At 40.9% G+C, this 23,937-nt stretch overlaps 1 protein-coding gene across 1 annotated transcript in view; it reads left to right on the forward strand.

Moving 5' to 3' along the window:
- The window catches only part of snd1 (staphylococcal nuclease and tudor domain containing 1), a 175,131-nt gene that overhangs the window by 38,455 nt on the left and 112,739 nt on the right, over window positions 1–23,937 (forward strand). Inside the window, exons 12-15 of the mRNA XM_063905770.1 lie at window positions 3,243–3,343; window positions 6,346–6,456; window positions 7,937–8,009; window positions 13,478–13,619. Coding sequence (XP_063761840.1) covers window positions 3,243–3,343; window positions 6,346–6,456; window positions 7,937–8,009; window positions 13,478–13,619 — 427 coding nt within the window. The remainder of the gene's footprint in view (window positions 1–3,242; window positions 3,344–6,345; window positions 6,457–7,936; window positions 8,010–13,477; window positions 13,620–23,937) is intronic.

Here is a 23,937-nt window from a genome sequence, read left to right on the forward strand (position 1 = left end):
GCGCTTCTTGTGCGCCCGGGTCTCAGCCTCAGCAGGAAAAAAAGTCCACTGCAAATGTTGCATTAAGCCACTTATCAGGGTTGAGCACATTCGGATAATCCTGCGTGCTCAAAGTGGCTCCTGTTATGCAGCTGCTTGTGTAGTACTGTTAGCGCCAGAGTTCCCCCCCTCGTATTGGTGTGCACGAGTGGGAATGCGGTGTGTGCAATAAAGTATTTGATCTGGTGTGTATTTGTGAGACTTCAGGTGTGTGTGTCCAAGCAGATGCAAAGTATACCTAAGCATCACCAGGTCCAATAGTTTAAATCCAGATGGGGCTCCCTCTCCTCATTCCTTCTCTTTATCCCTACCTTATGCTCTCCTAGTCCTGTGTTTTTTCCCCTTTGTGCAAAGCTAACTTCATTCAATTGAATGCTAAAAACACAACAGCAACTTAAGCCCCTCACGTCCTTAGATTTCTTTATTCAAACTCACTCCGATTGGCTGGCCATTGTTAGGCTGTGGCAACCAGTGTTGGGTGTAACGTGTTACAAAAGTAACAGTTACATTAAAAAGACAGTAATATGTACTGTATTACATTTTGGAAGTAACTTGCCCAACACTGGTGGCAACACCTGCACACCTGCAGTGCTAATGATAATTAGGGTTTTGTAAGAACCGGGTAATAGGCGTGCACCCTCAAACCGAAATGCCGATTTTCCCCGTAAAATGTTAGTGATGCCAGAAAACAATATTTATGTTTGTCAAAAACTGTATAATAACTCCAAAAATCTGAAAATCATGTCAAATAAATTGTCAGACAGCAGAGACGGCTTTGTTTTTACTGAGCTCCGACGTTGTGTTTACGTCCGCGGCGCCATCTTGTATACGGTATGATATACAGTATCTTATATACAACAGCAGTGCCCTTATACTATATTTTTATAGAAACCAAACCTCATAATAATAATAATAATAACAATAACTTGGAGTGACTTTACAGATTCAGCTTATAGGTTAAAACATTAAAAAAAACTATGAGATGCAAATAAGGTTGAGATATTTCCAGCAGCAGTATATAACCTTATTAAAAACACCTCCACTTTGAACAGCTGTGAGTCCAGTCATTTCATTTTAACTTGAACTTTTAGTACTTGAGGTATATCATGATGCTTTTTTTGTTTAACTTGAGTAATATTTCAAGTGCAGGACTTTCACTTGTAACAAAGTTTTTAGACTGCAGTATTTCTACTTTTACACAGTAAATAATCTGAGTACTTCTTCCACCTCTGCATGTAGATAAGGTTTTCTTCACAGAAAACTTGGATGCATTTTAACACTGTTATTTTATTCCACATGAAACTGTTATTACACGTTCACCCATATTACAGACATGATTCCAAACCGCGTCCCCCCCCGTGCTGTTGGCGCCTCAGCGTAACAATAAACATTTTGTCTCGCACTTGTCCTGCTGTCCTTGTCCTTATCACTCTCCCCGATTTCTAATCCAGCGACTTCCTCGGCCTCACGTTCCTCTAGGGGGGGGTTCTTTATAGATAGCTTGGCCTTATCAGGGGATCGGTTAGATGGCCCGTGGAGAATGGGTCTGGAACTCCTCTAATCTAACATTGCTTGGTCAAAGTTTATAATCTGTCATCACCCCGCTTAATAGGGAGCTACTGGTTTCAGAGCGTCCTGTTTTATTTTCTGCCTGTGGGTTTCAATCTCATACTCAAATCTTCCTCCTTTTTTTGTGTGCAAATGCCTTTTCATTTTTTCCTCTTGAATTTCATCTCATTTTGTGTTCTCATGCCAACTTGAATTCCTTCCTGTTTTTTCATTGCTTTGTTTGTACCACTTTTAAATTACCCACGCCTTGCAATGTTCAGCCATTTAAACTGAAATGTAACCAAGAGGAGCGCAAATGGGTTTTTCCTTTCTCCTCTTCATTTGAACGGCTTCACTTTTCAATAAAGCTGAATTAGACGTGAAACTCTGTCACTATAGGGTTATGAGGAAATGAACAGCTTTGATGTGGGAGTGAGGATAAAATAATTTCCTTCAAGACAATGGCGATGGGTTATTTGCATGGTTACAAAATTAATGACTTTGGCAACGAGGATATTGCATAATATTCTACGGCTGACGAGATCACAAACCAATTCTGCTGCTGACGGTACGACTGTTAGAATTTGAGGGCTATTAATTTAAATTACGCTGCGAGGGGATGTTTATTTTGTAAGCTGATGATACCGTTAGGATTATAATGCTGTCTCATAAATGTTAAATAAAATGTGTTGCAGATGCTACTGCTATCCGACTACTTTAAGTAAGATTCAGCTGTCCTTTCCTTCCAGAGAACATCCACAAACTCTCTTAGCCTTTTCACTAACACCGTGTCATTCCTGGGCTATAGAAGTTTGAAACTCTTTCGTATGTGAAGGGGCAGCCACTGAGGCCTCCATCATCCATATCCTGGTTTCTTTTTTTATTTCCTGTCTGCTCTTGAGAAGCAGGCGCCACTTGCAGCTGAACACCCCAACACCAAACATCTATTCCGCTTTGACAGGAGCTCCTCTCTTCCCTTGCTCCCCGTCACCGTGCTCCCATCCCGTCCATCGAATGACAAGTCGCAGAGTGTCCTGCTTGGCGTGTCTTTCATGTCCCTGTAATAGGCCTGTCTGCATTGTCTCCATTTGACTTGTTCACGCTTTGATCCACTGCCAGATCCCTACTTTCCTACATTTGTTTTCCTTCCCATCACACTTGCTTGAAACCTCCAATAGTGTGTAGATGTACAGCTGCACCCCTGCTGTCGGCGTCGTCTGTCTGCATCTGGGCCACCGAGCAGGCTTTCCCCGTCACATCCCTGCGGATACACACACACACACACACACACACACACACACACACACACACACACACACACACACACACACAGCTGAGTGACAAAAATGCATCTTCAGGGTGGGTGGATTGGAGTCCATCCCCAGGGAGCTGCACAGTGTAGGGTCATTTGGGTTCCATCAATGTTCTCTGTGTGTGTATTTGTGTGTATTGTCCCAAACACCCACAGTGTGTTAATAGCGCTCCCCTAGGGACATCTACAGTGCTACATGATGTGATTCACACTGACTGGGGGTGACCTTGAGAACTGGGACACACACACAGAACACATTTTCACCGTTAATGTTGCTACTGTGTTTTTCTCGGTACTTGTTGCCTGTTTTTTTGACTTTTCGTCTCTCTCTCTGCTCCTTTAGGTCAATGTGACAGTGGACTACATCAGAGCAGCTACCGGTCCAGGAGAGAGTACCCCCGCATTCTCAGAACGTACCTGCGCTACAGTCACCATTGGCGGCATGTAAGTAGCACACTGAATAATCAGCTTCCATTAAGTCCAATCAGGATATTTCTCAAATTTCTATTTCCGAATGCTGATCGTTTTTAATAAGACAAAGATAAGATATACTTTATTGATCACAATTTGGGACATTTGTATTGGCACAGCAGCAGGTAAACAAGGCATTGCACACAATGAACCATTAAATCTAAACATCTAGAAATAAAAGTAAATGCAAAAAAATTGACAGAGAAAGATATATTTCTGAAGGTGATCGGTCAAATATTCAGTGGGAAGGGCCAATTACAGCTAGCAAAATATAAAAGTAGGACATTATTAACCGGGGTACTTCTAGAAAAATATAGTACAAGGGGGTTAATGTCACTTCCGGACACAATTAAGGCCCTGCCCACTGTCTGGAGTGAAGAATGAAGCAGAAAATAACAGTTTATTCATGTCTTAAAGCTGCTGAGTCAAAAACAAATATATGCCGAGTAATATTTTATTTACTTTACAGAAAAAAGGAGAGTAAAAGAAAGGATGTAATTCAGAAATCAGTTTCAGTGTTAGCCTGCTTCCTGCCACTCGTCCACCGGCAGACCCACCGGACAACCATCCCCTATTTATTCTCCGTAATAACAAAGCTGTCTCTGCCGTCTGACGCTCTATACGACACCATCTTCATATTTTTGGAGTGATTATACAGATTGTTTCCCCACTATTTTACTTCCTTATTTATTTTCTTTAATATATTGTGTGTTGAGCTGTTAGAGCAGCCTGAGATTTCACATTTATTCATTGCCATTAACTACACTGTGGCTGTTGTGCATTCGATAATAAAGCCTTCCAATGCTTTTGAATCTTTAAATCACAACATGTAGGATTTTTCTTAAAACAATGTAAAGATAATAACAAAACTTATCGCTCCAGTTGCCCTATCTTAAGCACCCATGCAAGAATAATTGCATTATGAAACTGTCACTAACAAATCCTACACATTGTGTCTTGTTAAACTTGCAGTACGGTTTTGTTTCCAATAAGTTGCACTGGCTGGGATATCATACAGCGTCTAATTGTCAGCAAAAGGGGCTTCACTAGCACATTTATTTTAATTACAGCAGCTGTCTCCCGTTTGTAAAACATAATTCTTCAGATGTAAAACGACGTAGAATAAACAAAATTGTAAATGCTCCGAACTTGTAATCTCAGCATGAATCACAAAGTAAGCTGAAAAGGCTTCTTTGTGTTTCCATTTATACAAGAAGTGTCGCCTCAGTGCAAGCAATTATTTCCCATCTACAAACAACCCTTTGAGGGAGTCTGCTTTATCTGTCAGAAACACGGACTTTCCACAGCACCACAGATCCTACTGTTATTAAAACTACTCAGAGGTTCAAATTGAATCAAAACCAGATAGAGGAGCTTTAATGCTGCCATCAGAAGTCTGTTCTCGCCCCCCAAAAAAAGTTAAAGGCCCGATTTTCTTCTGCATTACTCTGTCAGCTTTGCTTTATGGCAGAGTTACATGCAAATGGATCCCTGTTCGTCATCAACAGTCGTGTCTGCATGTGTACACAAAGGTCAGGACCCCACCTCGTGACCAGTCAGTTCCTCCCCAGTGTCAGCCAGCTGCACCAGCCTCTCCACTCCACAGTTAACAGTTGGCATGCCCCCCCCCCAAATGACGGCTGAGGTCGGGGGGCAAATGCTTTCGAGCTTTTACGTCATATCGTGTATCAAATATATAATTTCTCTGCTTGTGGTCAGAGGGTTAGAACTTGGCAGCGCATCTATTAGAAGAAACAGGCTTTGCTGTGGGAAGTGATAAAGGTTACCCAACTAGAAGGACACAGGAGGTAGGCGATATCACCCTAAAATAATATGACCATATTTGGGATTATTTTTGCAAATAATCTCCTTTTCAATTAAAAAATACTGACTTTTTAAAGTAAACCAAATCAATCTCTGTTTTTAACAAGTTTCGCTGAGTGAAAGTGAATTTTCTTTTAACCTCCACAACATTTATATTTTGTAAACTAATAATTAATCGCATGATTGTAAATCGTATTAATTGCTAATTATTTGCCCGTTTTATTATCGATTCTAAATGAACCTTAAACGTATATTTCATGCTTGGCCAGCAAGTGATTTTAAACTCGACGTACTCGGCTTGTAACTTAATTCTCTTTGACTGTACGTGCACATTACTTTGGTCTTGTCAATAAAGCCACCTGGCAGCGCTTTATAGCTCAACTTTCCATTCAAAAGTGACTTTTTTCCTTCTCCATTTGTAGTGTGTTACCATGGTTTCCTCATATTTGTTCAAACTAGGGAGCGGGCTGAGGCTCACAGTACGTGCGCGTTAATAAAAAAAGAGTGCCGTTAAAGGATGTTGCGTTAACGTGCTGATAACAGCCCAAATGTATTTATATATATATATATATTTCTGTTTTTGCTGTACTACCCCAAACCCCTCTACTATATCCCATACCAAATGATTCTAAATGTCCTTTTCTCATTTAGTTCTACTCTCTCTTTTAAACTACAACTCCAATTGACAAGTGCTGATGTAGGAAAAGGTCAGAAAACGTTTTATTGGAGACAACAAAGTGTGTAATATCATCATGCCTGCCAAACGGAGAGGGAAAAATGCACTCAATGATACAAACTCACTCCTGAAGAGTTTACTTCATTCTTTTGTCCGTACATCAACTAGGACATCGATGTCCAAGGGCTAGCCGCTAAGTGCTGCACTAAGCACAACAATACTCTCCTCTTTCTGCCCTTCATCCTTTCTCCTTCAGCACATCCATAACGCAGCGAGGAAACGGTTAGTCAAGTGTGCAATGTCAACATTTAAGTGACCTTTGTTCATTTGCTAAGCCACCGTTGGGATTCGTCATGGTTTTTCTTCCCCCCGTTGAGCTAGCTTACTTAGGATTCTGTGTGAAGCCGAGCGGTTTCGCTTGTTGGTTTTTATTAAAGTAATCTCTCTCTCTCCTCCCCCCCTCCTCTTCCTACAGTAACATAGCGGAGGCTCTGGTCAGTAAAGGCCTGGCCACAGTCATCAGATACAGGCAGGATGACGACCAGCGCTCCTCCCACTACGACGAGCTGCTTGCCGCAGAGGCTCGGTGAGACACACACACACACACACACACACACACACACACACACACACACACACACACACACACACACACACACACACACACACACACACACACACACACACACACACACACACTCCTTCCATCTCCCTTTCACCTGAGACTAAAAGACACAGTTTTAGCTTGAAATAAAACAAACATGTGCACACTAATCTCTTACACGAAACATTTTCACACAATCTCTCTGCCATCCACGGGTTCGGCATGACCTTGACAGATGTTGCTCTTTGGAAGAGGAAATGAATTGTTATGACCTTGAGGCTTTTTTTTTTTTTTCTTCTTCCAAATTGCTTTCTCCTCCCGGAGAAGCAACTCTGAATAATTACTATTACTATAGAAATATTATTACAGGCACCCTCATAGGTCACAGCTCATCACAGAAAATATGTTATGGCTCTCACACACATTTGTCCCCCTTTCATCATGGTTTTCTACATATAAACATACATGCAGCTTCCCAAGCGCCCTATCAGAGGCTGCCTTTACACCGGCCCTATGAATATAATTATATGGGGGTGCAGTGGAGAGATTTAGTACGGGCTTTATTGCTCTGCTATAGATTAAGATCTGCTGGCTATAGGTAGAGCAGATGCAGCCACAGCCTCCTTTTTACAGGACTCTTTCTCTCCCCTCCCTCCCGTGCAGTGTCACTACCCAGCCACCCTCCTTTCCCTACCCTCACCTCATCTTTTTTTGTTGCACATTTTGTCCTCCTTTTTTTCTTCAATTTTGTCCTTCTTTGGCCTTGCTTGCCTTCCGTGTCCCCCCCCCCTTCTCTCTGTCCCTGGCGAGGTGTTCTTAGAGCTGATGAGAGGTTTCTGTCTATAGTCTTGGTTTTTTTTATTTTTAGTTCCGAGGCCAACGACTTGCAGTCTTCAAGAAAACCTCTTCCGGGCTCTTATACACGCTTATATACACACTCTGCATAAATGCATCCATCATAGAGTCAATGACCTGCTTCCCAGTGACCCATAGGTGGCATTATCCCACCCCTCAGCCACAGTGGTCATGTTGGTCTCAGTCGGCACCTTGAGGCTTTTTAAAGCGCCGATCAGTAGCACCAGTGATCATCGCGAAAGCCCTCGCCGGCACTTTACAAGCAACCCTCCATCCCTCCCCGTCCCTCCATTCTAACAATCATTTCTCCTTCCTCATAATTTCTTCTGCGCCATTTCCACTCTCATCTCACGCCCATAGATTATCTGGGTGGGAAGAAAAACCCTCCCTCCCCTAGCACTTCCCGTAGAGATGTAATGGCATTTCAGCAGTGGGAAAGAAAATGGTTAGAATTGACTTCTCCACAAAGCCACAATGGCTCCATTCTTTTGTATCCACAGTGATTACTCAAACAGCTCCCATTTCTCAAGGTCTGTTTGGCCTCCAGCATAACGCTTTCTCCATGTATTATGATGATGATGTTTGAGCTATGTTTGTGGTTTTGTAGGGCCATCAAGAACGGGAAAGGGCTGCACAGCAAGAAGGAGGTTCCCATCCACAGAGTGGCTGATATCTCTGGGGTAAGTGTCTCATTGGTGTATGTATGCATAAGAACCATTTCCAGGATCAGAATCAAGTTCATTGCCGGGTAAGTTTACGCTTACAACCTATGATGGTGCAAACACAAGAAAATAAGCAATTATCAAAAAAATGTATGAAAAAAACAACTATTTAGCATTAGAAAACACAAGTATTTTGACCAAATTTAATTATACAAAAGAAATAATATATGACAAACTGCAAGTGGAGGGCTGTGCAGAAATGTGTGCAGAGACACAGGTTCTTCTAGAATAATAAAGTGTAAGTGCGCTGATGTCACTTCGGGACAAAATTACGGCCCTGCCCACTTTCTGGTGACAATAATGCATCAGAGCGAAGCAGAAAACAGTAGTTTCTTCATGTCGTGAAGCTGCTGAGTCATATATTGCACCTCAAACAACGAATAAATACAGAGTTCTGGTTTCTTCACTTCCTCTACAGAAAAAAGGAAAGTAAAACAAACTAATTTAGAACTCAAAGGTTCAGTGTAAGCCTGCTCGTCCGTCCACAGGCAGACCCACCGGACATCCATCCCCTCTTTATTCTCCGGAAAAACAAAACTGTCTCTGCCGTCTGACGGTCGATTTGTCACCATTTTCATACTTTTTGAGTAATTATACAGCGTCTGACGAACAGCAATGTTGTTTTCTGTCATTATTTAAACATTTTACGGGGAAAATCAGCATTTTGGTACGAGGGCGCACGCAGGAAGTAAGAAGGTGCAGCGAACCCTGTTACCTGGTTAAGACAAAATCAGAGAGATGTGCAAGATATATGCAGAACATGAACATGGCTCACCGTATTAAAAAAAAAAGAACAATATGTTCACATGATGTGTTGCATGACTGAACAAGCATCTCTAAAAATGCCTCTTTTTTCCACCATGGACTCATTTACACACTCAACCCCCATGACACTCAAAGATCATCAATGCCCAAAAGCTACCGCCTTGTTCCACCACTCTCAGGAGACGATCCATAATCCTCGGCTCACCACCCCTTCCCCCGATCCTCACAGCCGGTTTCCTCATCTTACAGAAACTAAGCGGCCTCTAAAAATAATCAGCGCCATTAATAAAACCATCAGCGGTGCTCTGTCCTAGCTTGTTTACGTGTGCCCAGGGGCTTGATGGAGGCATCGTTTGGCTAATGAAGCCTGATTGGGAGTGCTCACAAAATGAACATTAGCGCGGGGAACACATCAAATCTCTCTGTAACAAGTAATGGCGATTGGTACGCGTTGTTTCGAGGCGTGTGTGTTTGTTCGCACAACCACGATTCCCTTTGTGTTTTCCCTTCATCTCATGCTCGCCGTCTTCTTCAATCTTTGAAAGTCGGGCATGTTTGCGCTTCATTATTAATTGCAGAGACACTCCTGACAACAGTTAATTTCTAAAGGGAAAATGTCCTTCTTTCTGTCTTCGTTTTCACAAGAGATTTCGTCCTACATGGCTACAGGCTGTCGCAGCATACTTCTATACCAGTCTGCATTGAGTCGCTAAAGGCTGCAGTGTTGTAGCTGTCCAACGTTGTCATACTGAGATGAGCTCACATGGAGGGCAAGGCAGTGGAAATGTACCGATGGCTCTCACTCACATTAAATGCAAAACTACAATGGCCATCATGGCTAACTAGGTAACAAAAATAGTTTTAGTTTTACATTTTTGTCACAGATTCAGTGGCTCTCTAATGCTTTCAGTATACTGCCAAAATACAAAAAAAATAAAATAAATGTACAACAAACTTTTATTGAACAAATGTTTGATCTTGACAAGCCACCAATAAAACACATTAAAAAAAATCCCTCAAAATTCTCTCGCTTTCAACCTATAATACCCTCTTCCACACCCCCCTTCTTCCACTCAGGAATGTGTCTGTTGTAATTTATTTTTCTTATTTTCTTGTATTTTCTTTGAGCTCTGGAAAAAGTGCTATTTAAATATGTATTATTGTTATTATTATTGTATGTTAAAAGTGATGTATTCATTTCTATTGATACTCTTAAAATTGTATTTGAAAAAAAACTCCAATATTGCATTATTTCACGATGTCTCTGTTGTGGAATATAGCATTGCAATGCAAAATTGTATTTCACATCTTTATAAGAGCCTGTTATGCCTCTCTCTGCTTCCAACGGCCCTCTCCTTATACATTTCCACAAGCCACTACATGTTCTACAGTGAATGACTCAAAATTGAACTAGAGAAACATTAGCATCTCATTGTCTCTCCCACAGGAGCGCTCTTGTAGTACTTAGACTTGTAGGCTCTAGAGAGACATTTGGTTAAATTAATCAAGCCCTCTTTTTCTGTATCAAATGTTTACCTCTGACAGATTTGCCAGTCATGCACAAGCCCTGCAGGTTGCTGTTTTTAAAGTGTCATCAGCCCGCGTTGGAACAGAGGCATTCAGCCAAGTTATTAAAGCTCTTTAGCACCAACAAGGACGTTAGTGTCCGGCTAATAAGTCCGACACGGCTCTGTATTAGCGCTCTCAGATGTTCTGCTGTTCCACATTGTCATCATCCTAATCTCCCCGTGCGTTATTGTGTCAGCAGGACAGATAAATTCCCAGACCCTGTAAAAACATAATTATGACAGGGAATTGTTGTGCTGACTGAGCAGCCCTGTGCTTCTTCAGCAGGGGTTTATAAGTGCATTTTACACTTACAAACCCCGACAACCTAACTGACCTCTCTCTGTGTGCAGCAATGCATGTATACAGGCAGAGGGAGGTGCTCAATAATTAACTTTGATATAAGAAAAAACAATATGTTTTTCACGCCAGACTTCCAACGTCACAACTCTCTAATTAAAAACTGAGCCAGTACGGGTAAAACGGCGATGACTAAGAACTGGCTCGAGATTGGAGCACCAGACTTTAGACAATGGTTGAACAATATAGCTGATATTTTAATAATGGAGACACTTGCAGACTAAAGTTATGGAAGATACATTTCTCAAAGGCTGGGGAAAATGGTTAGGATACATATCCAAAAAGGAGGCGTGCAAACTGTTTGTGCTGTTTGATTATGATGTAGACTGTCCCCATTCAGACACTGTTCACTGATCTCTTTAAAAGCAAGGACATTTTTAACTGTCTGTAAATAAATACACAGATAAATAGATACTTTATTCCTCCAAAATTGTGAAATGTTTTTTTCACGGCAGCAGTGTCAAGCATTGTACGAGTTAAACATATCAAAAGATGCAATGAGATACAAATATAATACTAAGTAAATAAATGAATATTAGTGGCAAGCAGAGGTGTAAAGTAACCAAGTAGATTTACTCAGGTTACTTGTACTTTTACTTGAGTATTTCAATTTTAAACTACTTCTACTCAGCTACAATTCAGAGTTAAATGGTGTACTTTTACTCCACTACATTTATTTAATACCTACACATTTACAGATTTGGATTAATGATGGTAAATATAATCAACCCTTAAATCTGACTTTAGTTCACCTGGAGTAAATCCAGCAGCTACCCTGCAGTATACAAAGCCATTAAAACTAGCTGCACCTTTACCAGCTCTGAGAACACTTTAATGATCAATAATTATAAAACACATCAGAGATATTATTCTGAAATGGACCAATCAAACAATGACTACTTTTGCTTGAGTAACATTTTGAATGCAGGACTTTTACTGTAACATGGTGTTCCTACACTCTGGTACGTCTACTTTTACTTAAGTACAAGATCTGAGTACTCCTCACACATCTGACAGCTAGTATATACAAAATCCCAATAGACAGAACATAAATCAGTATCTCAATAATACACAATATAACCCCAAAAATATTGAACAAATAACCCTTTAAGGAAATAAATAAAATAAAGTTATAACAAAAAAAAACTGTCCCAGTAACCCAGCACACGCTTTACATTTTAGCATGATTTTGCTGCGTCATGCATTTCTCTCTCTCTCTCTCTCTCTCTCTTTCTCTCTTTCTCTCTCTCTTTCTCTCTTTCTTTGTGTGTGTGCCCCCCTCTAAACCCTCCCCTTATCAGTGCCAGCCCTGTCAGTGGGGTAGGCCAGTGCCATTATGAGCAGCTCCTCCTCTCCAAGCATTCCCAAAAGAACTCTCAGGATTTGCAAGCGCAGTCCAGGGGTGTGTGTGTGTGTGTACCAGTTGTTTAGTTAGGCTAATGTAATGAGCATTCGAAAAGGACCAAAATAGCAACATTCGCCCCCCCCCCCCTTCCTTTCCCTCTTTTCTTCTCTCCTTTCTCCTCTGTGCTACACGCCCACACACAGCTGTACACGTGCACCCCCATGGAAATACACACTACCATACGTCAGCTTCCTTCAGCTAGGTTTGCTGAAAAGGATTATGTACATTGAGTGGGATGCAGTCGCAAAATAGCGCAGCGATAGGTTTATAAGCGGACGGTGTGGGAGATGAACAGAGGTGGTGGGAGGAGAGTGGATAAAGCACTTGACTCACCCCGTACCTCTAAAGGTTGCATAATGAGGTCCTCTCTCATGTCTCTTCCTTTTTCTTTTTTTTTTCTTGAACCGAGTTAGACTGCACAGCCCACTCACTGCAGGTGCTGTGAATGTGTTTGTGTGAATGTTTGCTTCTGTTGTCACCCACTCGAGAGGCTATTTCGGACCGCAGTGGGTGGAGTTCAGGTGGCGCATCTTACGGCTGAAGCACGTACACCTCACATGTGTTCTAGTCCCGCCAGTGACGCGTGTTGCACCTGTCTCTCCTGCTGTTGCTGTTTTTGCGTCAAAAAATGTCCGTTCAATGATTATCAAAAACGTCCTTTTTAAAATTTTTAGATCTGACTTTCCTAGCTTGAAATTCGCTCTGAGCGCACGCACGCACGCACGCACGCACGCACGCACGCACGCACGCACGCACGCACGCACGCACGCACTTCCCTGGTCCACGACTCAGTGTTGTCCCTAAATGCTCACGTATTCATTTAGTTTTTATGAATACAAATCTGCCGCTGCATCCCCAGCTCTGCCTCAGACGCGCATAATTTCGCTCTGCTTGTAATTTTGGCACTACAACCTAAAATAAAAAGCTAGTGACTCACTGTTGCAGACAGACGGGGGCAGGGAGGGTAGAGAATTTATTTCTGATTGCACAAATTAGCAGACGCGTCACAGAGGAGCGGACTTCATTAGGCCGAGGCTGAGATCTAAAGATTCCTGATAAGCTTGCGCATCCCGTCTCCAATTAACATATTAAGTTTGTCTTTGTTATTTAGTCTCTAATCATTAATTTGTTTTCTGTCGGTGCTGTATACGTGTCACACATTATGTAAATAATTGTAATGTCTTCATTTTTTAGCCCAATAACTTGACAAACTCAATTTGAAATCATATTAAAATACCACGTCCTTCTTTCCTAGAGAACGACAAAGCTTATACAATGGGTCTTTCTTTAGGTGTTCTCTAACCTCCTTCTCTTTCTTTTTGTCCACCAGGATACACAGAAAGCCAAGCAGTTCCTGCCCTTCCTGCAGAGGGCCGGCCGCTCAGAAGCTGTGGTAGAATACGTGTTCAGCGGCTCCCGCCTCAAGCTGTACATGCCCAAAGAAACCTGCCTCATCACCTTCCTCCTTGCCGGTGGGTAGAGCTTTTTTTCGTCCGTTCTTCCTCAGTCTGTGCGTACAGGCATCAATCTATGCTGTGTGAAAGTTCTTTGACAAATCATTTAGTGAGGAAGTGTTTGTGTGGTGCACATTTCTCCACACTCAGACTTCTGCCGGATCAGAGCGCAGGCTTTCCTATCACCTCTCAGCAGGCAGGACTTACAGGCCAAAAGGTGCTGGGGTAGTTACTAATGCATTATACATTACCAGGTACTTTAAAAATAAACGTATGGACACAGACCTTTTTTCCAGTGGTGAACCGTCAGGGCCTTCAAGGTATTCAGAGAACACCCTGGAACCCTCAAATAAATAAAACAAAATCTCATTATATTTAAACATTTTAATAAAATGAATAGATAAGAATGGTATCTGAGTTGTTGATCTGTAATATTTCAGTGTTACGTTGATTTGTTTGTCTCTCTCGGTCCATGCACTAAGCATTTGAGTGGTTTTGTGTTGGAAAGAAAAGGCAACCAATCAGATATTTTTCTCTCTGGGAAGAATAACCTTCAAACAGGGTATTCTATATCCTTGATACAATGCCCTGGCCCTTAAACTGAACGAGAGTGTACTTTTTTATCAACCAATCATATATTGATTTGTAGCCAATGGGCGTATTCCTTCAGATATTCCCACGGTTCCAGGGTATTCTAAAAGACCCGTTAGTTCACTGGCTCGAGACAGAGGATCTAGCTAACGTAGCAATTCACCAATTGACGTAGTGAGGTTACGTAGTTTTGATTTCACTTTGAAATGGCAACAGGTGAAGATGATTTTGTTGCGGAATTGTTGTTAGTACACTTTTGAAGACGACCATTCAGTGAAAGATGGACATTATAAAAAAAGGCCGTCCAACGCCCGAAAGTCTCAAGCTGAGCTGAGTGAAGTAGTCCCTAATGTTGTCTAACGATGTAGCGAGCACAGTATCAGTAATTCAAGTAAGTGACTGCCTCCCTGACGTCTCTCTGACTAGACCTACCACATCTTCGAATCCGGGGGGAGGGATTGGGGCGTGTCTGCAGAACGTCTATCCAGTTGAGATAGACAGGTTCCCCGCTGCTGTTTCTGCTCTTTGCAAATTTTCTCCACACTCCGACTTCTGCCGGATCAGAGCTCAGGCCTTCCTACCACTTCTCAGCAGGCAGGACTTGCTGGGTGTGAGGCACTGACCTCAGCCCACCCTCTGTCAAGACTCCAGGGTTGGCGTTATGCATGTGTCACCCTTTGACCTCACATTCCATTCTCTGGCTCTCCGCCAGGTCAGAAGAGACTCGTGCTCTGCTCTCCACGTCTTTTCTGTTTTACCGTTATGGTCATTTTCATTAGGAACTGGCCTCCGTGTCGAGGTAAAGCAAGATTTGAAACTCCAACGCTGTGTCAGCTGGGTAAAAACAAGTTGTATATTTCTTCTTTTCCCATCCATATGTTACTCAGGTGAAAGTAAATGTCAACCGTTTGGCTTCTTACCACACTTTATCATTCTTAACGGTGTTTGTTTTTGCTACCTGACGAACTGCACATAATGAATCGTAAAGAAAATGAGCTGCTACCATCAGCTGATTAATCGTTCAGTCCCTTCAATACCTCACAGCGCGTTATCGGATATGATAATAAGCATTTTCCGCTATTTTGTGAGTAGACAAAATCGATTATCTTCTAAGTAATTAGCTGATTAACAGATATCACCTCCGAGAACATCATAGCATAACTCTTTTAGCATGAGACAACAGCAGTGGCTGAGGGGCAAGATGCAGATGGGATGAAATACACAGTGTTTGATAGCAGGTCTAGGCATTTATTCTGTGCTCCTCGACCACTTTGACAGTTTGCACTAGCAATAAAAACACTGAGACTGTATCTTTGGCAGCCCACAATGATTTGCACATCCTCTCAGATCATGGCAATGGTGGGAATGCTTATCCCCCCCTTCCACAACTGGGGACGCTCTTTTGTTATAGTCGTCATTAAAAACTCGCTTCAATCCATCTCCATTTCAGTCCTCTCCATACTGTTCCTGTCCATTTTCCAGCGGGACAAACACCATACATTCCGCACAAACACTCAGTTTAATTATGCGTGGCTGAATTGTCCATGCGTTCATTAATTTTGTAATTTGCTTCCGATTGTCCTCGCCGACGTTTTTTTCCCCCGTAATTGCATCGTTTTTTTTGTCCTCTGCCTGCAGTACGTGGAACATGTGAGGCGTTCAAGTGCTTGGTTGAAATGTCAGGTGTGTGTGAGCTGGTGTTTACTTTCGAAGAGGGTTTTATTTAATCAAAGGTTATTAGAAAATGATAAGAAGCACATTAGAGCTGATGGCCTCGGAGCGTATTTGATTAAGGTCGCCCCCCCAGAAGCAAAGATTCATCTGCTGGAAATGACACGAAGCGTTTGGTCTTTAATAAACACATTAGGCTGGATTAGCCCTGATTGATACGCATTATGCTTGATACTCTGCTCTGTGTGTGTAACCTCTATTCCAATTAGACTCCCCTAAGCTCCCCTATAGGTGCTTTTTCTGGTCACCTCCTTGTCATTTTTCTTTCAGATATGGGATGTTTATGAGATAAATCTGGTGGGTCATAGCCTCCGTGTTTGGATGCATGCATGTTGCACGGGTTTCTTTATCTGATGTTAACCATACATAAAAATGATTCCTGTAGGCACAACATCGCCTTATTATCTGCAGCACCTCTAATCTCCTAGCGCCTCCTATCTCCTTCCACTTGCTCTGTCCTGTCAAAGTTATCTCCCCGTGTTTTTTTTCACCTATCTGCACCGAGAGCTGTGTTTTTGAAATGACACGTACTAGATAAATCAGCTGCTTCGAGCCTCTTGTGTTTATCTGAGTATGAAACAGCAGAAGCCCCCCATTTTGACCCTCAGCTCTTCAAACCATCCCGTAGCTCTGACGGATAACGAGGTGTGTATTGGCCAATCTTTGTAAAAGCAGCAACTTGTTAAACCAAATGCATTTCCCTCAGGTTTGGATAAAGTTATATTATGCATTGTAAGCCTTACTAATGCATAATGTCATAACCAGAGTCTTAAGCTATGACCTTAATATTTTAACAAGATCATATGTCAAAATAGTTTCTGATTGCATTCATTTTGTATTAAAGCTCGGAGCCCTTTGCTTCATAATTGTACGTTTCTCTCAGTAAACATGGACTACAGACAAATGGAGAATATATTCAGTGTCAAAACAAGACCTGCATTAGTCATCGGTTTCTTTATACTGTATTCATCACAGCCACGTGTTTTTATTCTTTAACGATGTCGTGGGAGCCCACTGAAGAACAAACTGTTTACAGTAGAGCTGCGAGTGAAAGGCAGTAAAGAGATGTAACGCAGCAAGTTGAAATTATAATACCAAACACGCAGCACATGCATCTTTGAATCTGAACCAGCAGCTTGTTTGCCAATGGCGTCTTTTCTCCTTCTTTCAAACCTATTATTTGTCCTGATTTGACACGGAACCCCATTCATTGCTATTTTTCTTCCCCAGTGAGACCTCAAAGCCTCTTCTTCCTGCTTCTGACTTTTCACTTGATGGATAAAGACATTGCTTTTGAAAAAAGGGGGGTGAGGAAACAAAGGGTAGCATGAGAAGCCTTTGCTTCAAAGTGGGCCGGAGGTGTTCTCCAGGACGTTAAGGGGAAGTTTCCTTTCCTCTCCTCCCACATCACCTCGCCTTTCTTCTTCTCGCTGGCTGGCCCACGCCGTGGCACTTCCGTATGCAAGTTTGATAAAGGGTAAGGGAGTCATCCTGCTTCCTTACAGCAAAGGGATTTGAGAATGACGCGAAGGGGGGAGGGGGGCTAGAAGAGTGATAAAAGGAGGTGAAGCAAGAGTTGTGGAGGCAGAAAGGACAGAGGGATGGTAAAGGGAAGACAAAAAAGTCTAATTGATGTGGAGTTTGTGGGAATAAAGGGCAGCTGAAGCGGTGAAAAGTCCATAAAGGTTTTCGACAGAGTTTTGGGCGGAGTCCACATCAGGTGGAGCGTGCTTTTACATTTGCTCAGAGAGGTGTGTTGAGCAGCAGTCTGTCGGAAAGATGAAACACCCATCGCTCGGACACAAAGATTTACAGCGTCAGCGAGAAGCCTGAGCCCCTCGGTGTGTGGCTTCGTACCGTTTGTCAGAGGTTTCTGTGATGTGTGTGTGTGTGTGAGGTTGTGTGTCTACACTTCCTGCAGTGATTGACTGTTGGAGATGCTTGAGAGGTGGCGCAGGACATTTTTAGACTTGTTCCCAAAAAATATGTCAGTGCAACAAAAAAAGTTTAGCACAGGAGCAAAGTGAGTCAGGAAAAAGTCTGCAAATAAACTGTTATTGTGCTCCACTATGAACCGTGTCCTTCAGTGCGACGGCGGCTCTGCATCTCATTGAGATTCACTGTTATTAAAAACACTGAGGTCTTTGTTTTCTCGCCTTCAGACACATTTTATGTCCCGCCACAAAGAAATAACTTAATTGGTATTTTTCAACTTCATCATAAGCTAATCTCATCAATAATCCACCAGAGCTGATGCTCACGTTTAACCTACAACTTTGAAGTGCATAATGAATAATTTAAATGTGAATTTCATTAAAGACGCTTCTGTCTAGTGAAGGTGACATCTGATATGTGCTTTAGTGTAATGGACCAACCTGTCAGGGGCCTTATTTGAGCCCACACCTCATCATAAATGTCTAATTTTGTGATCGGTAACCTATATATATTCATTTAATTATGCTATAAAACAGAAAAAATAATAAATCTTCATATTTGAGAAGCTATTTGTTGCCCTAACTGCATAAAAATGAGTTATAAGATTAATGGATTATTAAAATAGGACATTAATTCCCAGTAGTTTGACTAACCGATGCAGCTCTAATTTGTCTGTCTAGTGAAGGTGACATCAGAAATGTGCTTTAGTGTAATGTCCCAGGCCTTGTTTAAGCCCACGCCTCATTATTTGGGTTTCATTAGACCCTGCCACTGGGTAGTCTTTGATTTAAAAGTGTGTAAAAATATGCTGAAATATTCAACAATGATGTTGTATTTTTAGAAACCAAATATAGAACTTTTCTTCATGATCTGGAGGAAAGGACGTAGCTTTGCCGAAGCCCAGTCTGAGGTAATGAGGCCCCACATTAGAGCTGGAGTTAGATAATGGTGAGACAGGGGGAATGGATCGACAGAATAAAAGAGAGTCAAACAATCCTAGGGTTTTCACTAACAGCATGTTCCCTCCGTCTGCCTCCCCTTCACCCGCTCTAACCTCCATGTGTTGCCAAGCTGCGTCTTTCACCCGCCGCTGAACTTCTGCTCAGAACTCACTTCTACCCAGAGAGGGGGAGAGGCTCATTAGGGCTGCAATTAACCACTCTATCTAATATCTATTAATCTACCCATTATTTGGTAGATTAATGGTTGGAAAATGTCCATCGCAATGCTCAAAACCAAATCGGAGATTATTTATATCGCCCAATATCACAAAACACGTTTTTTTTACAGATTTAAAAAGCGTAAATTACAAGAAAATGATAAAAGACATGATAGAATGTGAAATACGGATAAAATGGATACAAATTAAACAAAATAAAATACAACAAAGACAATAAAATAACATACAATAAAATGTAGGACAAACTTAAGGTAATCTTAAACCAGCTCAAGGGATTTCAGAATGTGGCGATCCAAAGTGATATTTTGTGAGTCCGTAACCTAAATATATACATGTTTCTGTTTTATAAAACCGAAAAGCCATAATATCCATATTTGAGAGGCGGAAAACCGATTATCTTTTGCTGTTCCTGCATAAAATACCTTATGAGATGAATCAAAACTTAAAATAGTTGACCATTCGTTCACAGTGGTTTGACTTATGGATGCAGCTCTAATTTTTTAAAGCCAGGAAGGACTGGGAGGGTTAATGAGAAACAAATCTAAATGGAGTGATAGTAATATGGTTTAAGGGGAAAAGAAAGAATTAGAGATAAAATCACACACACTCGCTCCTCCCCCGGCATTTAGCTCTTTGTTTGTTGCCTGTCGCAGTGCTAGTTATGTCCCGTCAACAGCTTGTCAAGAATCAAGAATTAGAAACGTTAACAACATTAAAATGAGACGCACTAATGGAATTCATGCCGAGTGTGTTTCTAACTGAGCGGGAGCACAGAGCGCCTGGCAGGTTGTGAGCTGGAAGTCAGAGGCTAATCAATACGCACATTATTCGTGAGGGAATTTGCGATGTGCTGCATGTTTGTATAAATTGCAGTGATGACACTAATGCACGGTGCACACACTTCTCCCTGCAGACTTCTTTTCTACAAGATGAAGCTCATTATCTCAGCCTGGTTAGCAGAGGAGGGGAGGTCGACTCAATCATGTTCCTGCTTCATGTTGGGTCAACTGAAACACGCTCGCTTACAGGCTTTAATGATATATTACAGAAGACGCTACACGCCACAATTAATGCATGTTGAGTTTTAGAACTAGAATTAAAAATAATCCTCTCTGAATGCATCACTTGTGTATTTGCAGTAATAGATTACTCTTAAAAGTATTCTAGTTAAATATATTGCGGTTAGATTGTAAGTGGTTCAGAGGTAGGAAGTAAAGTACAATTTTGAGTACTTTGCTTGATTATTTCCATGTTACGCTACTTTATACTTCTACTCCAATACATTTGAAAGGGAAATAATGTAATTTTAGGTAAATAGATAGATAAGTACTTTATTGATCCTAATTTTTGATATTTTCTTTTGCGTTGCAGCAGCAAGGCATTGTACACAGTCAAATTAAAAGGCTAGAAATAAACCATTCAAAATATAAACATCTCAATAGAGATAAAATAGTATTGAAAAAGCAGAAAATATCCAAAAATGTACAAAATATAAGCAAAATACCACTTATTTTAAGGTTTAAGATACTTTTAACAAAAACTATCTCACAAAAAAGTCACAAAAGAGTGAAATTATTTATCAGAACTTTGTCTACAACACTAAAATGCTACTTGATCCAACAATATTTTCTAGAAATGTCACATATATAAATATATACACATTTTTCTGCACAATGATTACTTTTTAATAATTTCAGTTCATTTTTACTGATAATACTTTTGCACTTTTACTTCAGTAATATTTAAATGCAGGACTTTTACTTTGACAGCAGTGTATTAGTACTTTTACACAAGTAAAGCATCTGAATACTTCAACCACTGCATAAGTACATTTATATAAAGAAGTACTTGAGTATTTTCAGTAATTGAAAGTCTTACCTCACCTTTTTTCTGAGTTAAGTATCATATTTTTACTCAACTGTATTCATTTCAGAGCTTTATTAACTAGCTACTTTTCAGATTTAGATGATTCAAACATTATATAAGGTTGAATATTAATTGATGATGTAAAAATAGGTTAAACCACTCGGCAGTGTACTTAAAATAAGCCCCTCCCCAAGCAGCTGCAACATTAAAGCCACGAATGCAACATTACTTAACGTTAATTAATCCAGTGATATCACACACACGATACATTCAGAAAACTTCAGCTCTGTCTCCAAAACCCCACACACACTTTTTTAATTAAGAAATCTAATATCTATGTCTCACACACATGCCGAGTGATTGATGTGAGGCGAGTGTGAGGAACAGCACGTGGGACGTTCTGTACAGCAGCACCCTGTGTGTGTGTGTGTAGTTGTTTGTGTAGTGCGATGTCAGTAGTGATCAGCGTACGTCTTGTTTGTCTCGGAGATCAGATAAGATGGATATCCTGGAGTTTGACCCAGATGCTTATCTTGGTGTCAGGCGTGAGTTATGTATCATGGTGCAGGTTAAAATTGGCTGTGCTAAGTGACTCCCCGGCTTGGTTTAAATGCTGCAGGGAGGAGACTACTGTGAGTGTGTGTGTGTGTGTGTGTCGCAGGATATTGAGTGCTGTAGGAGAAGCAGTAGATCATTTTAGGACGGCATGCCTGTGCGCCTTTAACTGCAGACCTATTTCTTCGACTTATTTTATTGGAATAGGATTATTACGTTAATATTTGACCTATTTAAAACCCCATTGTCAGTTAATAATCCTATTACTCTTTCTGTGTGTATTAAGAGTTTTTTAAAGGATGTTTTTTGTCTTTTAAGAGAGCTGGATTAAGAGTTGGTGGCTGAAAAGCTCTTTTTAGTCATTGTCCTATATGTGAGCACGACTTCCCGGGGCATTACATTCCCAAGCAGTGCAGATTTTTTGGGTTGCTTCCACATGGTCCACTGCACTTATTATAAGTTGCTTTGGATGAAAGCATGAGCTAAATAAATGTTATCTAGTCTTTTCTGTGGATTACGTTGGAGTAGCTTCGGCCAACCCTTCTCCCCCTCTGCAATTACTTTGTACACCCGTTTTTTGTCTGCAGTATTTACCCTCCCACTGTCCTTCTTTTATTCTGCTTCCCTCCTCTTCGCTTCACTCTGGCACTGTTGTAGCCACAGTGTCCCACGTGGAACACCCTGTCCTGGTCCATTTCTATAAATACTTTGTGATGATGTTGGCCTTCAGTGTGTCTCCACTCTCCAGGAAGCTTTCTCATTATTATTCTGTTTTATTTAAATTTCGGGATACAGAAGGATGGCTAATAGAATGAAACAACAGAATCTGGCTAAGCTATTATATTAACATTTTTTGTGTGTATTTGTGGGTAACATTTCCAAATAATCAGTTTCTTTTGGAGTCAAATAAATCATTTTAATTGACTGTTTAGCAGAATATGCTAATAATGGGTGAAAAGATGCAAATAATACAGTGGGAAACTAAAATGTGCATTTGTATTTGATTCTAAAGCTCCCTGCTGTGTACTAGGAAGACATTAATGTCCCACTAAAGGTTGACTGTACAGTTCTTCACAATTTTTTACTGCTGAGTGCCCCGTGTCCTCACTTTGCCTCTGCTCGGTCATTCTCCTGCTCTGTCTGAATACGCTGAAGTCTTTAGTTTTTCAAAAAAGGACAAAGGTTTCTGCAGGGAACAAACTTTCCTCAAAAAAAAGCTAGTTGGTTCTTTTATCTAGTAAAAATCAGCTAGGAAATAAATGTGTTCTAAGGTTAGGGGTTAGACAAAACTATCCCTAAAATAATTTGGAATTCAGTAGTAAGTAAATAAACATAACAACATAAATACAAATACATTATAATACGAGGTTATACCTATTTATAGAAAATAGCGTACTTGTAAGAAGAGGCCCTGACAGTAAAGCCCTTCAAAAATATAACATTTTAAAAACAATATTAACTTAACGAACAAAACTCTGTCTGCTTGGAAATTAATATTTTGTAGTAAGGTTAGCTGATATTTTTAAAAGGACCCCAGTAAGAATTGTTCCTTTTGAATTCAATAAAGAATACTAATATGAACAAAAAGGTGTTGTTTACTAGCATTTTTAAAGGTGCTAGCAAAGTCAGCCAAGGTTCAGACACACCTGGTACACAGTGTCCTAGATATACAGTACTCAGCGTAAATGAGTACACCCCCTTTGAAAAGTAACCTTTTAAACAATATCTCAATGAACACAAACAATTTCGGAGTTGCAAAGGTGAGGAATACAAAGTAAAATGCATGGTGCCTAAAGTGAAACATGGGGTGGCAGTGTCCTTATGTGGGGTTGCATGAGTGCTGCTGGTGTCGGGGAGCTGCGTTTCATTGATGGCATCATGAATTCACAGATGTACTGCTCTATACTGAAAGAGAAGATGCTACCATCACTCCGTGCCATTGGTCGTCGTGCACTTTTCTAACATGACAATGATCCTAAACACACATCTAAGGCCACTGTTGGATTTCTGAAGAAGAACAGGGTGAAAGTGATTCAGTGGCCAAGTATGTCTTCTGAACCCAATTGAACAACTATGGGGAATTCTGAAGAGACAAGTTGAGCATCACTCTCCATCCAGCATCCGGTCTCTAAAAGAGGTCATTCTTGAAGAATGGAAAAAGATTGATGTAGCAAAATGTTTCCAACTTGTTCATTTCATGCCTAGAAGACTTGGTGCTGTCATTCAAATCATGGAGGCCAAACAAAGTACTAGATGTAGTAGTTTTTTTATTGTGTGGTGTACTCATTTTTGCATCACCCTTATTTGAGTAAAACTGAAAAATGTGTAATCTAGGTTATATTATTAACCTTACTTTCATGTTACAAGTTAAACAGATGTTATATTAAACTTAGTCTTGTCAACATTTTGGAAATTGTTTTTGTGTTCATTGAGATATTGTTTCAAATTCTTTTCAAAGGGGGTGTACTCATTTACGCT

Source organism: Eleginops maclovinus, chromosome 17 (assembly GCF_036324505.1).
Source record: "Eleginops maclovinus isolate JMC-PN-2008 ecotype Puerto Natales chromosome 17, JC_Emac_rtc_rv5, whole genome shotgun sequence".
Lineage (NCBI taxonomy): Eukaryota > Metazoa > Chordata > Actinopteri > Perciformes > Eleginopidae > Eleginops > Eleginops maclovinus.